Genomic DNA, 16,955 nt, shown 5'->3' on the forward strand with positions numbered 1-16,955 from the left:
CCATCTTTTCTGTCCAGACTTATAAACTTTCTCTGAACTTCACAATGCCTGCGAAAAAGGCTCCTATTCCTAAACCAGCATCGGCTCCATCTTCTTCTGTTTCAAGTCCTGTTCCACAACAAACACAGCTATCTTCCTTTTTACAACCAAGGGCCCACGAGGGGGAACAGCAATCTCAAGAAATGTTCCAACAAATGTTCCAGTCAATCTTAAAGGGACAGGACAAAATAAAAAAACAGCTGGCTGACTTAAGGGAAGAACTCAGAGAGAATAAACAACAGACTTTACAAAATAGCCAGAAAATAGAGACTCTTGAGGAGGGGCTGTGGGGGTGGGAGAAGAAATGAAGGCTTTACAAAAAAAAAATGTTGGAATTGAGAATTATATGGAAAAAATGGAATTTGAAAGAATGTCTCTTTTTCTTAGATTTCAAAACATACCTGAAATGGAGGGTGAAGACTTAAGGGAGATTATGATAACAATGCTAGCCGATTATATTAAAAGAGATAAGCAACAGCTAGGGTGGGATATGGATTTGATATACAGAATCAATTCAGCATATGCTAGAACACACAATGTTCCAAGGGAAGTTCATGTTAAAATTTTTAGAAAGACTACAAGAGATGAGATTCTAGGAGTTCAAAGGGGGGAACCTTTAAGATATAAGGACAAAGAAATAACCATTCTGAAACAGATACCAAAAAGAATAAGAGATAAGAGGAAGAAATTCTTCTTTTTAACTAAGAAATTATATGAAAAGAATATCTGGTTTAGGTGGCTAATTCCAGAAGGCTTGTTGATTTTCTGGGAGGGGGGTAGAATGAGAATTAATACAGTAATGGAGGCAGAAGCCTTCATGGAAAAACATAAGAACCTCCTAGATGAAACAAGAGACACTGCACAAGACAGGAAGGGGGAAGGAGCCATGGCTCAGCCAACAGACAGGGGAGACTTAGGTCACAGAAATGATTTAAAAACACATCACAATTGTTAATATAATGAAATGGTTAGAAGTGATATAAAGTATGGTTGAAGATGTCAAAGAATTTGAAGTTAAACTGCTAATATGTATGTAATAATGATATTTTGATATATATAAAATAAGAGAGAGATGTAAGACTCCGGGGAGGTACCAGCTTCCGTATGATGTAGCTGTCAAAATTTTTCTCATTTATGTACCCTTTTCCCCAAAATATTTGAAAAAACCAAAAAAACTTTTTTATAAAAAAAAAAAGAATGCAGCAAAATTGCACAAACTGATTACAAAGCTAGACACGACCGAGTTGCTAAATTAATCCACTGGTCATCATGTAAAAATACAAATTACCTGTATTCAAAACGTCATGTGAACATAAAGTGGAAAAAGTTATCAAAAACGAAAAGGTGAAGATCTTGTGGGACTTTCAATTACAGACGAATCATTATTTGGAATACAACATGCCAGTTGTCGAAAACCAAAATGTACAATTTATTGATATCACGGTACCAGGAGACACTAAAGTTGAAGAAAAAGAACTGGAAAAAATAACGAAATATCGTGACCTGGCCATCAAAACTACGTGATTATGGATGAAACATGTAACAGTGATACCCATTGTCATCAGGACATTTGGTACCATGTCCAAGAATTTTATAGAATACATCAAGAAATTGCAGCTTCCTGCAATAACACCAACGGAACTGAGAAAAACTACTACTCGAAACATCGTACATCTTAAGAAGGTACTTGGTTGGTACCTAGGATGCTGGCAGCAACCCGTATCAACCATTAGCACCAGTCAATAGTTTTTGTGATACATTTTTTAATGTTCAGTTGACTGAGTTGCATGTTTAATGAATAAAGTAAATAATAACAACAACAAACAACAACAAGCAATTGTGGAGGAAGAAATCAATGGTTATACCAATAGTAATAGAAGCCCTTGGAACAATAACCAAAGGGTTGCCAAGATACATGGAAATTTTGAACTTTGCAAAACCCACCTTACTCGGAACTGCCTATATATTCAGACGTTACCTTAATAGTTCTTTTTTTTTTAAACAAAATTTTATTGGTTTTCAAATATATAGGGAAGGGTAAATAGGTATACAAAAATTTGGCAGCTTTCATACTGCTGGTAGAGATCCCAGCACGATACTCATTTATATAACATTGTACAACAAATTTATAGAAGAAAACAGTAAACCAAATTTTACTCTATATTGTTAGTCTTGTGTTCCTACATGTTTCCTTGTCGTTTTCTAATATATCACTAACTGCTATTGTTCCAAATAATTTTATTTTTGAGATCTGAGCCTTATTGATATTGCTTCTTCCTCCCTGTTGCCAGAGAGAGCCTCAGTGCCCCCCTCCTTCCCGTCTTGGATCTTACTGTCTTGTGTTTTACTGTCTCTTTCACTACTCCCACTCAGTTCCTCCTCTGAGAGTGGAATGAAGGCCTCCGCCTCCTGGACTGTATTGATTCTGATCCTATTTCCCTCCCAGGAGATTAACATCCCCTCCGGAATCAGCCATTTAAACCAGATCCCTTTTTCATATAATTTTTTTGCTAGGGAAGAAAATTTCCTCCTTCTATCTCTTATTTTTTTCGGGATCTGTTTGAGAATGGTGATCTCTTCACCCTTGCATTTCAATGGTCCCTTCCTTTGGGTTCCAAGTACCTCGTCCCTTGTGGATCTCCTGACAAACTAAACATGTATCTCCCTTGGAACATTGTGTCTTCTAGCATATGCTGAATTTATCCTATATGCTAGATCCATATCCCACCATATTTGTTTTTTAATCTCTCTTGAGATAATCTGCTAAAATTGTACTCATAATATCTTTAAGGTTTTCATTCTCTGTTTCTGGTAAGTTCTGGAATCTAAGAAAAAAGGACATTCTTTCAAATTCTACTTTTGTCTGAAATTTTTCCATATCTATGTTTCCCTTATGCATTGCTTTCACTTCTTCCCCCAGCCCCGCCATTCCGTCCTCTAACACCAAAATTTGTTGTGTATTTCCAGCTATATGTTCTTTAACCACTTTGAGTTCTTCTTTGATCTCAGCCCTCATTTCATCCTGTCCTTTCATAAGTTCTTTAAACATTTCCGTAACAGATAATTCCTTAGGATCCTTCCCAGCCACTGCTTTCTGCAACATTGACGATATCTTAGACTGTTGCATCGTGGGACTTGGGGCAGCCGATGAGGGGGCTGAGTGCGCTTTGCCGGTAGGGGGTTTCCTTGCCGCCATTTGTTTAAGTTCAGAGATGCAAATCCTTGCCAAGGGAAGTGGTGTCAGAGGGTTTCACAGCTACGCTGGTCTCCAAAGGAAAACAATCGCAACGGCACCCAATTTGCAGTTCCAAGAGTAAAATACACCAAGGTGAATGAAGAGAAAAGTCAGCCAAAGATCAGAAGATCCATACACAGGAGGAGGTCCCAGTTTCCCTTTGGGAGAGTAAACAAACAATCCACTTTTCTTTATTCTCTCTTTGGGAGTAACTTCAGAGGACAGACTTCATTTGCATAAAGACAAAGAAAGAGGGGCGAGCGCCATCTTGGCCCTCCCCTTCGCAGGGAAAGAAGTCGTCAAAAGTTTTTTGTTTTAAAACAACAGTTCAGAGTCATTTCCAGCAATTGTGAAAGTCATTTTCAATTAAGTCAAATAAATCAATCTTTTAACCTCTCTTCCCGAGGGTCCATTTTCAAAGCCTCTTAGTCCGAGGGGGGGAATGGTAACCCCCCCCTAATCTCTCTTCAAGGACAGAAACACAAAAGACTCACAAAGTGACTGTTGCTTTTCTCCTAAGTCCTCCAAGAGCATCGGTCAGGATCCCCACTTTCAGTCTCCAGCTGCACTTCTCCGACTTTTCTTTTAGCCTCCGGAGCCATCCGACGAGAGGGCGGGCAGCACGAAGCTGTCTCTCCCCCCCCCCTGCTCCCCAGCTCCTAGGCGAAGCCGAAAAGCACCCCAGCTGGCTGCCGCCACATGCGGGTTCCTCAGCCAGCCCCCTTCGGCAGGACCCCCTACAAGGGCTCCTGTGTCCCCTAAGGGACCCACCGGGGAGACGAGCGGCGGACAAACACGTCTGTCGTCGTCTGATCCCGGAAGTGACATCTATTACCTTAACAGTTCTGAGGTCCTTTGTTAAGATTTGAATTGTTACCAGTCCCAGACTATGAATCGAATTGAAGATTAAATCTATAACAACCACAACAACATTTTCCCACTATATTCTTATATTTTTCTTTTCGGTAGGTTTTTTAACTTTTAAATTTGTATTAGTTTGTTTTGTTTTTCTTGTAATTAGCATAAATATATAGTATAAAAAGATTCAATAACTTTTGATTATGATTTATTGCAGTAAAGAAGCCATTAGGAACTAGTGCCACTAATTAATTAATTAATTTATTAAATTTATAGACACTAGTTGTAGCAAGATGGCAAATGGAACATTGTAATACAAACACTGCTCTTTTGCAATGCTCTACCATTTTGCTGATATTAATTCACATTCTGGATTGCAAATGCAAGACTTTTTGGTAAAATAAAGAGTCAAATGCTCGTACTTCTTTCTCCTGTCTGCATAATATCATGGGCTACAAGTCAATTTCTTAGAGCAGTGGAGAGAGTTGTAGTAATGAGCTGATGTGGTATCAGGCTGTTTGTTTGGGTCCATGTGAGAAATGTATTTCAGTTTCCCTTGAAAATTCATTTTCTATAGATGCAGAGCTCTGGCTCCATTTTCTGTAAAGCACCAAAGACATTTAGACAAGACACTGGCTCTTATGTGCAAATCATGCTCATGGCCTGATAGCCAGCTTGAAAACAATTTCAGTGAAGGAATATGCATACCATATGCCCAGCATTTCTGAGGTGACAAGAAGGACGCAGGAGGCAATGCTAGCTGAGAATTCTGCTTTTGGTATCTGATGTCAGCAATAATCCTTTTCAAGTTTCAATTTTTCCATGTGAATTCCTTGCTTGTCTGTAACAATGATACCTATGTATCTCAGTGCTGTTCACCAATGCCAACCTCATATTTTTCCCCTCCCCTGGAAGAAGAAAACTGAAATGTTGATCAGGGATAAGGAGCATAGATGTAACTAGTGATTCTACTGAAATAACCGTAAATAGAAAAATCAGGGCAGACATGCTGTTACATATGTACTCATCTCTCCTCTTTATTTTTATCTTCCTTCTATTTCTATATTTCCCTTTGTTATTAAATAAAGCTTTTACAACAGCCCAAGGTCAATGATACAAAGTTAAGCTTATAAATTTTAAACAGTATGCACTGAGGTTATTTTACACATTCAAACAAACCATTTAGCCAGGATAAATTAATTTTAGAAAATTTAACGAGAAGTTTAAAATATCAGCTAGAACTACAAAAGAGATACACCAAAGAATTTCTAGACATATTTAATATAAACTCCAACTACTGTGACAAGACCATTGTGATAGATTACCAGAGAAAGGAACTCAACTTTTCTTCACAACTCCTTGGAAAGAAGTTTTCAAGTTTTATCACTACCCAAGTAATTGTTCGGGAAAGCAAGGCTGAGTCAGCCATGAAAGGGCAACCAAACCCAAGGGAAGTCTGGGATATGGAGTGTTTCTTGATGTCTTTCACTCCAGATTAATTCCAACTGAGGCCAGCGCCTCCATAGCCCACTGGGGATAGCTGCTGGAGTTCCCATACATAGTCTTCATGAAATTCTGAACAAACTGTGGAAACTTTTGGTCAGTTATACTCTTGCGGATCGAATGCATCAAGTTCATCTGGAGGGGAAAAAAACAGGTATTATACTTATTTATTTATTTATTTATTTATTTATTCTTCGCATTTCTAAACCGCCCCCTCTCCCAAAAAGGGACTCGGGGCGGTGTACAGTCCACACAATAAATAACAGATAAAATACAAATATAAATAGAACTATAAATATACGAATATATGTGGAGGAGGTTAAAATTAAGAGTACTGTACAGAAGAATAAATATAGGGCTAAAAGCCCTAAAAACAATTAAAATTAAAACATTGCCCTTAAAATAACCAGATGAGAGTATACTACCAGGAGTTCATAGATGTAACATTTATAATTATGCCAGGCCAGCTAATCGGAACAGGTGAGTCTTCAATTTTTGTCGGAAGGAGCGGAAGTCCAAGGTGGTTCTAATGTCGGGGGGGAGGTCGTTCCAGAGGGTTGGGCCCATCACAGAGAAGGCTCTACTCCTTGGCGCCGCCCGCTGGCATTGCCTAGTGGACGGCACCTGGAGAAGGCCCTCCCTGTGAGAGCGGAAAGAAATATGTTGAATGGGAAGAATAAACAATAATAAACCAATCCAATAGGTAAGTTAGAGACTAGAGCAGGGATCCCCCACCTGTAGTCCGTGGCCTAATGGCCACCATGCCGCATGACCAGCGCATGCATGCCCAAGCACACCCCCAGTTGTGCTAGCATTGTTGTGAGTGTTGTGCACGCGCTTGCGGCCCCATTCGCACATACGGGTGTAAAGGTGCCGGCCCCTCCCTTTTCCTCCAGCCGCCAATTTTTTATTTATTTTATTTTATTTATTTTCTTTGAATTTCTAGACCGCCCCCTCTCCCGAAAAGGACTCGGGGCGGTGTACAGTCCACACAACAAACAATAAGTATCAAATACAAATATAAATACAGATATAAATACACATAGGGAGGAGGTTAAAAATTTAAAAAGAACTGTACGGAAGAATATAAATCTGCTTCTAAAAACCCTAAAATCAGTTAAATTTAAAACCGTACCCTATAAATAACCAGGTAAGAATATGTTTCCAGGAGGTAACAGTTGTCACAATTATAATTATGCCAGGCCAGCTAATCGAAACAGGTGAGTCTTCAATTTTTGTCGGAAGGAGCGGAAGTCTGTGGTGGTTCTGATATCGGGGGGGAGGTCATTCCAGAGGGTTGGGCCCATCACAGAGAAGGCCCTACTCCTTGGCGTCGCCCGCTGGCATTGCCTAGTGGACGGCACCTGGAGAAGCCCCTCCCTGTGAGAGCGGATTGGCCGCAGGGATGTATGTGGGAGGATGCGATCCCGCAAGTAACTAGGTCCTGTGCCATGGAGCGCTTTAAAGATGGTAATCAGGACCTTGAAACGCACCCGAAAAACTACAGGTAGCCAGTGCAGCTCGCGCAGGAGAGGTGTTACATGGGAGTATCTAGAGCTCCCCATGACAACCCGCGCGGCCGCGTTCTGGACTAGCTGCAGTCTCCGGGCGCGTCCCAAGGGAAGCCCCATGTAGAGAGCGTTACAGTAGTCTAGGCGAGACGTCACCAGCGCATGAGTGACTGTGCGTAGGGCATCCCGATCCAGAAGGGGGCGCAATTGGCGCACCAGGCAAACCTGGTGGAACGCCCCCCTTGCCACGGCTGCCACATGGTCATCCATTGACAGCCGGGCATCTAGGAGGACGCCCAAATTGCGCGCCCGTTCCACAGGGGGCAATTGCTCGCCCCCTATGGCCAGCGATGGGGTCAGCTGGCTGAACCGAGGCGCCGGTAGCCACAGCCACTCAGTCTTGGAGGGGTTGAGTTTGAGTCTGTTGTCCCCCATCCAGACCCCGACGGCTTCCAAACACCGGGACATCACTTCAACAGCCTCGTTGGGGTTGCTCGGGGTTGAAATGTACAGCTGAGTGTCGTCAGCGTACAGATGGTATTCAACCCCAAAACCATGGATGATCTCGCCCAGCGGCTTCACATATGTATTGAACAGAAGGGGCGAGAGGACCGACCCCTGCGGCACTCCACAAGAGAGTGGCCTCAGGGTCGATCTCTGCCCCCCCAGAAAGGTTGGGGAACTCCATTGTAGAGCATAGATAAAGGCCTCTAAGAATCATTTGCTTTATATGGACAGCCCTTATTGCCTAATCTGATGTCTCTATCCTTCAAATCTTCAATAGTTTTTAGAGAAATCTCTTTCTCTGTTACCACTGGCTACTCATGTTGTGTTATCCAGTGCTATTCTCAAATGTATGTATCAGGATGTATTGGGCAATCTCTCTGAAGGAGAAGAATGCAAACAGAAGGCATATTCTATAATTACCTTGGCAATTTTAAGGTGTGAGAACTTCAGTTCCCAGAATTCCCTAGCCAGTGAAACCGAGAATCACTGCTAGAAGAAATGCTCAAGAAGCATCCCAACAGCACATTTTCTCTAGCAAGAAACATCCTGGCTACTGCCTATTCATCTGACTTATATCTCTACAGAGCCAGTTTGGTCTAGTGGTTAATTACCAGACTAGAAATCAGGAGACTCTGAGTTCTAGCCCCGCCTTAGGTATGAAAGTCAGCTGGGTGACTTAGGGTAAGTCACCGTCTCTTAGTCTAATCCACTCCACGATTGCTGTTGTGGGGAAAATAGGAAGATGGAATATTATCTTATATTCACCACCTTGAGTTTTTATAAAAATAATAAAGGATAACTATAAATAAATAAAGCATGACTTAATGGTGAAAGTACATGAATTGCTCCATCTCAAATGAAATACAGAGTAATTGCTTCCTGCTTTATCCTATATTATGCATTCATTGTCGTGAAAGGGAACATAGGGAGTAATGGTTTCCATCTTCTCTTACAGAAAAATAAGGATGATAATTTTTGCTTCTTAATTTCCCCCTGCTTTCCAGGGCAAGTACAGGATTCAGCCTCCGAGCAGATCCAGTTCTACATAACTGATGAGAACATCACATCATCTATCTTAATAATACAAACAAAACTGCTGATTTATACGGCAGAATCCTATGTGAGACTATAAGGTAGGCACCTCATCTCAAGGATTTATATTCTACCAGCAGGCACATACTAGCTTATAGATACAATTTGTTTGGATCAGAGTTTGTATGTTGTATGAATGTCCCAAAGGGACTTTTTCAAGAGGCAACAGGATTTTCTGGTTTTTTCTTTGAAGATGTTTCACTTCTCATCCAAGAAGCTTCTTCAGCTCTGATTGGATGGGGAGGAATGGAAGGATTTATACTCCTTGCAGACAGACGGTCATTTGCCTTCTTTTAGTGAGTCGTTCCCCTTCATGGATTACTTCCTTGTCGTGGCAAAGGGGCTTGTGTAGCTCAATTAAGCTATGAGCTATGCCTTGCACAGCCATTGAAGATGGACAGCTCATAGCAAAATGTGATCCACTGGAGAAGGAAATGGCAACCCACTCCAGTATCTTTGGTATGAAAACCCCATGGACAGTACCAAAAGGCAAAAATATATGATGCCAGAAGATGATCCCCTCAGGTCGGAAGGTGTCCAATATGCTACTGGGGAAGAGCAGAGGGCTAGTACTAGTAGTGCCAGAAATAGTGAAGCAGCTGGGCCAAAGCTGAAAGGACGCTCAGCTGTGGATGTATCTGGTGGTGAAAGGAAAGTCCGATACTGTAAAGATCTATACTCTATATATTTCTAAGATGGAATGTAAGATCCATGAATCAAGGCAAGCTAGACGTTGTCAAACAAGAGATGACAAAACTGAATATTGACATCTTAGGAATCAGCGAACTAAAATGGACAGGAATGGGTGAATATAATTCAGATGACCATCAGGTATACTACTGCGGGCAAGAATCCCTCAGAAGAAATGGAGTAGCCTTCATAGTCAATAAAAGAATAGGAAAAGCAATACTAGGATACAATCCCCAAAATGACAGAATGATCTCATTTGAATCCAAGGCAAACCATTCAACCTCACAGAAATCCAAGTCTAGGCCCCAACCACTGAAGAGGATGAAATTGACCGGTTCTATGAGGACCTACAGCACCTTATAGAATTAACACCAACAAGTAATGTCCTTATCATCATGGGGGATTGGAATGCTAAAGTAAGAAGCCAAAAGATAATCGGAATAACAGGCAAGTTTGGCCTTGGAGTACAAAATGAAGCAGGACACAGGCTGATATAATTTTGTCAAGAGAATACGATGGTCATAGGAAACACACTTTTCCAACAACCCAAGAGACTACTCTACACATGGACATCACCAGACGGTCAACACAGAAATCAGATTGACTACGTACTCTGCAGCCAAAGATGGAGAAGCTCTATACAATCAGTAAAAACAAGACCAGGAGCTGACTGTGGCTCAGATCATGAGCTTCTTGTTGCAAAATTTAGGCTTAAATTGAAGAAAGTAGGGAAAAGCACTACGCCACTCAGGGTATGAACTAAATCATATCCCTGGTAAATATACAGTAGAGGTGACAAATAGATTTAAGGAATTAGATCTGATAGAGTTCTTGAAGAACTACGGAGGGATTGCAACATTGTACAAGAGGTAGCAACTAAAACCATCCCAAAGAAAAAGAAATGCAAGAAAGCAAAATGGCTGTCTGAGGAAGCTTTGCAAATAGCTGAGGAAAGAAGGGAAGGAAAAGGCAAGGGAGAAAGAGAAAGATACACCCAATTGAATGCAGAATTCCAGAGAATAGCTAGAAGAGATAAGAATGCCTTCTTAAATGAACAGTGCAAAGAAATAGAAGAAAACAATAGAATAGGGAGGACCAGAGATCTTGTCAAGAAAATTGGAGATATGAAGGGAACGTTTCATGCAAAGGTGGGCATGATAAAAGACCAAAATGGTGGGGACCTAACAGAGGCAGAAGAGTTTAAGGTGAGGTGGCAAAATTATGCAGAAGAACTATACAAGAATGAGCTTAATGTCCCTGATAACCAAGATGGGGTGGTCACTGACCTCGAGCCAGACATTCTAGAATGTGAAGTCAAATGGGCCTTAGAAAATCTGAGCAACAAAAAAATTAGTGGAGGTGACAGTATTTCAGCTGAGCTAATCAAAAACTTAAAAGACGATGCAGTAAAAATGCTAACACTCAATTTGCCAGCAAATTTGGAAAATTCAACAGTAGCCACAGGATTGGAAAAGGTCAGTTTACATTCCAATTCCAAAGAAGGGCAATGCCAAAGAATGTTCAAACTACCATACCATTGCACTCTTCACATGCTGGTAAAGATATGCTCAAAATCCTACAAGCTAGGCTCCAGCAGTATGTGGATTGAGAACTACCAGAAGTACAGGCAGGATTTCAAAGAGGCAGAGGAACTTGAGATCAAATTGCCAACGTACGCTAGATCATGGAGAAAGCTAGGGAATGCCAGAAAAACATCTACTTTTGCTTCATTGATTATGCTAAAGCCTCTGTTTGTGTGGATCACAACAAATAGTAGGAAGTTCTTAAAGAGATGGGAGTATCAGACCATCTTGAGAAACCTATATGCAGATCAAGAAGCAACAGTGAGAACTGGACATGGAACCACTGATTGGTTCAAAATTGGGAAAGGAGTCCGGCAAGGCTGTATACTATCGCCCTGCCTATTTAACTTATATGCAGAGCACATCATGAGAAAGGCGGGGGTAGACGAATCAAAAGTTGGAATTAAGATTGCCAGGAGAAATATCAACAACCTCAGATATGCAGATGATACCACTCTAATGGCAGAAAGTGAAGAGGAACTAAGGAGCCTCTTGATGCCGGTGAAGAAGGAGAGTGCAAAAGTTGGCTTGAAACTCAACATTAAGAAAACTAAGATCATGGCATCCGGCTCTCTCAATTCCTGGCAAATAGAGGGGGAAGAAATTGAGGTAGTGACAGCTTTTATTTTCCTGGGCTCCAAAATCACCACAGATGGGAACTGCAGCCAAGAAATTAAAAGACGCTTGCTCCTGGGCAGGAAAGCTATGACAAATCTAGACAGCATACTAAAAAGCAGAGACATCACCCAACAAAAGTGCGTAGAGTCAAGGCTATGGTTTTTCCAGTTGCAATGTATGGCTGTGAAAGTTGGAGTATAAGAAAGGCTGAGCACCAAAGAATTGAAGCTTTTGAACTGTGGTGCTGGAGAAGATTCCTGCAAGTCCCTTGTACTGCAAGGCGATCAAACCGGTTAGTCCTACAGAAGATCAATCCTGACTGCTCTTTAGAAGGCCAGATCCTGAAGTTAAAACTCAAATATTTGGCCACCTAATGAGAAGGAAGGACTCACTGGAGAAGAGCCTAATGCTGGGAAAGATTGAGGGCAAAAAAAGGAGAGGACGCCAGAGAATGAGGTGGCTCGATGGAGTCACCGAAACAGTAGGTATGAGTTTAAATGAACTCCAGAGGATGGGAGAGAACAGGAAGACCTGGAGAAACATTGGGTTGGACACAACTTCACAACAACAACAAAGTGAGTCGTGGGAGATCACTTCTGGTTCCTGTAGGTGACGGATGTGTTGTCCGCTGCTCGTCTCCCTGTTGGGCTCCGTTCAGGAGCACAGGGGGCCCTGGAGGGGTCTTCTGCCGCAGGGCGGCTTGCTGGAACCCCCCAGACTTGGCGGCAGCCGGCGGGGGTGTTTTCAGCCTCGCCCCAGGAGCCAGGGAGCGGAGGGGGGGCATGAGGCAGCTACGGTCTGTCTGCCCTTTCACCGAATGGGCTCTGGGAGGAAAGAGTTAAGCGAAAGAAGAGCGACTGAAATGCCAGGGGGGGGGGAGAGATCCACCCTAATCTCCTTAATCATCGCTAACAGTTAAGCAGCAGACTGTTGTAAATTTCTGTTCAATCCATTTGAAACTGGAAGATTAGAGGGGGTTGTTTCCTTCTCTTTACCCCCCCTCGGACAAAGCGGCATTTGAACTATCTCTCTCTATATTGGAATGGAGAGAGAATAAAGGCTGACTTGTCACTTGTACTAACTATCTGAGAATGATTGATATCACAGCTGCAAGAGGTGACTGCTGAGCTGTTTTCTTAAAAGGAAAAAAACTTTATGGAACTCCTCGTTCTTTTCCCTGCGAAAGGAGGAGCCAAGATGGCGACCCTCCGTCTTTGTTTTTGTACCTATAAATGAAGCCTGCCTTTTGAAACTACCTTCGGGGAAAAAAAATCTCTGGTAATTGTCTTAATACCCCCTCTGAAGGCGCTCTGGACCTCTCCTGTTACGTGGTCTTCCTGATTAATTCTGACTATTTGACTTTTCCTCTTTCTGGTGTACCTTCATGCCTTGGAACTGTGAAGGAGAACTAACTTTTTACTTTTGGATTTGCCTGCCGCCTGGGACCGACACAGCTGCGCGCTCCACTGACGCCATTCTTTTTGTAAAAGACTTATCACCTCTGAGCGCAGATAAATGGGGCCCAAAAAAACCTCCAATGGGCAAGTCATTCTCAGCTCCTGCCTCTGCCACCTCCAGTCCAAGCATGCAGCAGACAAAGATTACTTCATTGTTACAACAAGAAGGGACTGGAGAGAGCTCAAAAGAACTATCTGTTAACCAAATGTTTCAGGAAATTATGAGGGGTCAAAATGAGTTGAAAAAAGAGGTGACAGATGTTAAATATGAACTCAGAGCTGTACAACAACATTTAACAGACAATAAACAAAGAATTGGGGTTTTGGTGGAGGGGGCAGCTGGATTGGGGGAGGAGGTTAAGGCAGTCCGGAAGGGAAATTTAGAATTGGAAAATTTTATGGCAAAAATAGAACTTGAAAGAATGTCCTTTTTTCTCAGATTCCAGAACCTACCAGAGACAGAAAATGAAGATCTTAAGGATATTATGAGTACAATTTTAGCAGATTATATTAAGAGAAATAAAGAACAGTTGTGGTAGGATATGGATCTGGTTTACAGGATTAATTCAGCATATGCACAATGTTCCAAGGGAGGTACATGTTAAGTTTCTTAGGAGGACCACGAGGGATGAGGTGCTAGGGGCCCAAAGGGAGGGACCATTAAAATATAAAGATAAAGAAATTACCATTCTTAAGCAAATTCCGAAAAAAATAAGGGAAAAAGGAGGAAGTATTCCTCCTTATCAAAGAAATTATATAATAAAGAAGTTTGGTTTAGATGGTTATTGCCAGAGGGAATGTTGATTTTTTGGGAGGGAAACAGAATTAGAATTAATACAGTGGAGGAGGCTTAAGCCTTCATTAAAAAACATAGTTCTCTCCTAGAGGACGAAAATAGGGGAGGTGATGAAAAAGGTAGTAATGTGCAAGATATGAAGGAGGGTGGGCTGTGGCTCCATCTGGGGACAGGGAGGAGGGAGCAATATCGAAAAGGCTCAGGTCACAAAAATAAATGTATTTGAAATACTATGGTAATTGTTGATATACTAGAAAGTGACAAAGAGATGATTGAACATATGGTTGATATAATGTAAAACAAGATTCTGTTTATGCTTATCTTTTATATGTTGTTTTTAACATTGCAAAAATTGTGAGATTTGGGGGGATTTCTACCACTAGCACGGGAGCTGCCAAAATTTTCTTTGTACCCTTTTTACCTTTCCCCATAAATGTTCAAAAACCAATAAAATTCTTTAAAAAAAACACACAAAGTGAGTCGTTAAGGTCACCTGGAGGTTCTCCACCATCCAGTGAGAGCTGAAGAAGCTTCTTGGATAAGAAGCAAAACATATTCAAAGAAAAAACCAGAAAGTACAGTTGCCTCTTTAAAAAGTACTTTTGGGACAACCGTGACCTGGATGACTGAGAATCTCCATAGACATGTATTAATTTAACTATTGTTGTTTATACACTGTGGCTTATGGCTTGGTGTGTTGTACAAATCCAGACATCTAGTGTTCTGCCTCAAGCGTTGCAGGCTTGCTTGGGGCATGCAGTTAACTTCATGCTTAGGAATCTCTTTCAGATCAAGTTTATTATCAGGCATTCTTAATAGCGAAGTTCAGTGTTAAGATACTTCTGACTTTCCATGATCTGTCCCATCATGTAGTGTAAAAAGATGATGATTTTATTCCCATGCTGAGCGGAAATGTAGAACGCTACTATTCCGGTTCACAAAAGCATTTAAACTGCCCAGCTATAAACTTTGCATGTGGGCAAGATGCCCCAGTGGCCAATCATAAACAGATGTGATCACATGTCACGGAACTACATTTCCCATAAGGCAGTCTCTGCCTACATTTCCCATGAGGTAGTTTCTTAACAATAAGCAAATCCCAGCTTACTATAGTTTCTTAACAGTAAGCAAATCCCAGCTTACTATAATGTGTAAGCCTAATTACAGCATGTACATAATAAATTTTATAAACTGTTAAAATTTTGCATAATATACTATACATTCCCTTTCATTGTAAACAATGATTGGCAAAGGATGGAAAAGAATAAACAAAACAAAGGATTAGATAAGGAAAAAAGTAAGAAAACATAACTAAATTGAACTTCCCACATTTAATTAAGAAAATTTTGATTATGATTGCATAGGCAGATGTCATGGAACTTAAGAGAAAATATAGAATTTTAAAAGTGAGCAAGAGAAAAAAGCTTTCTGCTCACTTTGATAAAAGTTATGGTAAAAGATAGAAAAGCAAAGTTAGCACTTATATACTGCTTCATAGTGCTTTATAGCACTCTCTAAGTGATTTACCGAGTCAGCATATAACTCCCAACAATCCTCATTTTACTGACCTTGGAAGGATGAGTCAACTTTGAGCTGGTCAAGATTGAACTCCTGGCAGTGGATAGTGTCAGCCTGCAATACAGCATTCTAACGACTGAACCACCTGAGCTCACCTATTGCACCCATTTTCTTATCCCTATTTCACAGCCCATATGCCACATGTCCCTACTATGAACTGCATTAGCTATTCTGCTGCCCATTTAGCAGATGTTTTATGACTGACCTGGTACGCAATATTATGGATGGTAATGTGGTGCTTGGCAGCTGAATCAATAGGATAAAGAGCATTCAAGAAAGCTCGACTATATCTGTTAAGACAAAAATAAACAAGGAGATTGATCCTCTTGTAACCCGAGGTTTATGGAAGACTCTTGATACATCAAGAGCTAGAGAATAAGGGGAAATGTTTTTGTTTTTTATAATACAAGATAAAATACACAAAATTAGACCTAGTATCAGCTGAGTGAAGTTATATCAGACAATTCAGATATCAGTACTTTTACAATCCATGGAGAATCCAGATGCACTCCTGTGGCCATTAGCAATAGCAATAATAGCACTTAGATTTATATACCGCTTCATAGTGTTTTTACAGCCCTCTTTAAGCGGTTTACTTAAAGCCGTCAGCATATTGCCCCCAACAATCTGGATCCTCATTTTACCCACCTCAGAAGGATGGAAGGCTGAGTCAAGCTAGAGCCGATGAGATTTGAACTGCTGAACTGGAGCTAGCAGTCAGCTGAAGTAGCCTGCAGTAGCTTGCATTAACTCAATAAAAGAAGAATGCAGATTGTTGTGTAGCATAGAGGTCAAATAAAATTTAAGATGCAGCTGGAATTGTCAAACTGAAGACAATTCTAAACTAAATGTTTTATTGCATTTTTATTCCATTCAGAAAGATGTCACGTCATTTTAACCTCACATCACTGAGATCAATTGGTTTGAGAAAGCACATGTAGCTGATAAAGATTATATATTGAGTTTTGTGACTAAATCAAGATCTGAATTTAATTTTTCCTTTAATTTAATTGAGATCTTTTTTGCCATTCCTATTTGTTTAAAAATCCACTCCAACCCAAGCACACAAACCTCTGGCAGGTAGGGCAAGTACAGTTTTCATCAATGGGCCCAAAATCCTTGGCATATTGCTTGTTCTTCAGCTGTAGGGAGCCCCAAGGGACTAAAGCTGAACCAAAGCGCTGGAAATGAAAAAAAGGCCCACATATTTCAGAGATACCACTGAAAACAACACTGGTTCCCTAGGGGGTGGGTATTTCAAATCCCTACAAAATCCCCCCCCCCCTTTACAGTCTTTCAATGCCAATCTGTTTCTTTAATCAACTGGTGAAACTGCATTCAACTTGCCACTCCATTTCCTCCCAGGTGTACTTACTGCTGTCCTTGTGGGATAGACACAGTCAAACATGTCACAGCCCAAGGCTACACACACCACCAGATCAGTAGCATAACTTTGAGCAGAACAAAGATAAGAAACATGCATCAGGT

The 16,955-nt window shown here is 41.1% G+C and overlaps 1 protein-coding gene across 5 annotated transcripts in view; it reads right to left on the reverse strand.

Annotated features, from left to right (window-relative positions):
- Positions 1–4,429: 4,429 nt before the first annotated feature.
- Positions 4,430–16,955, reverse strand: part of QTRT1 (queuine tRNA-ribosyltransferase catalytic subunit 1) — a 43,336-nt gene continuing 30,810 nt past the window's right edge. The window contains exons 7-11 of one of the 5 annotated variants that reach the window (XM_081934239.1): positions 16,843–16,918; positions 16,539–16,648; positions 15,673–15,757; positions 15,458–15,521; positions 4,430–5,770 (exon numbers count right to left, since the gene is read on the reverse strand). In XM_081934239.1, the coding sequence (XP_081790365.1) occupies positions 5,733–5,770; positions 15,458–15,521; positions 15,673–15,757; positions 16,539–16,648; positions 16,843–16,918 (373 nt within the window). In that variant the 3' untranslated portion in view covers positions 4,430–5,732. Of the gene's footprint in view, positions 5,771–8,606; positions 8,703–15,457; positions 15,522–15,672; positions 15,758–16,538; positions 16,649–16,842; positions 16,919–16,955 lie in introns of those variants that run through there. The other 4 variants (XM_081934237.1, XM_081934240.1, XM_081934238.1 and 1 more) reach the window with 4 other exon arrangements.

Source organism: Natrix helvetica (genome assembly GCF_964273705.1).
Source record: "Natrix helvetica genome assembly, chromosome: 1".
NCBI classification, from domain to species: domain Eukaryota; kingdom Metazoa; phylum Chordata; class Lepidosauria; order Squamata; family Natricidae; genus Natrix; species Natrix helvetica.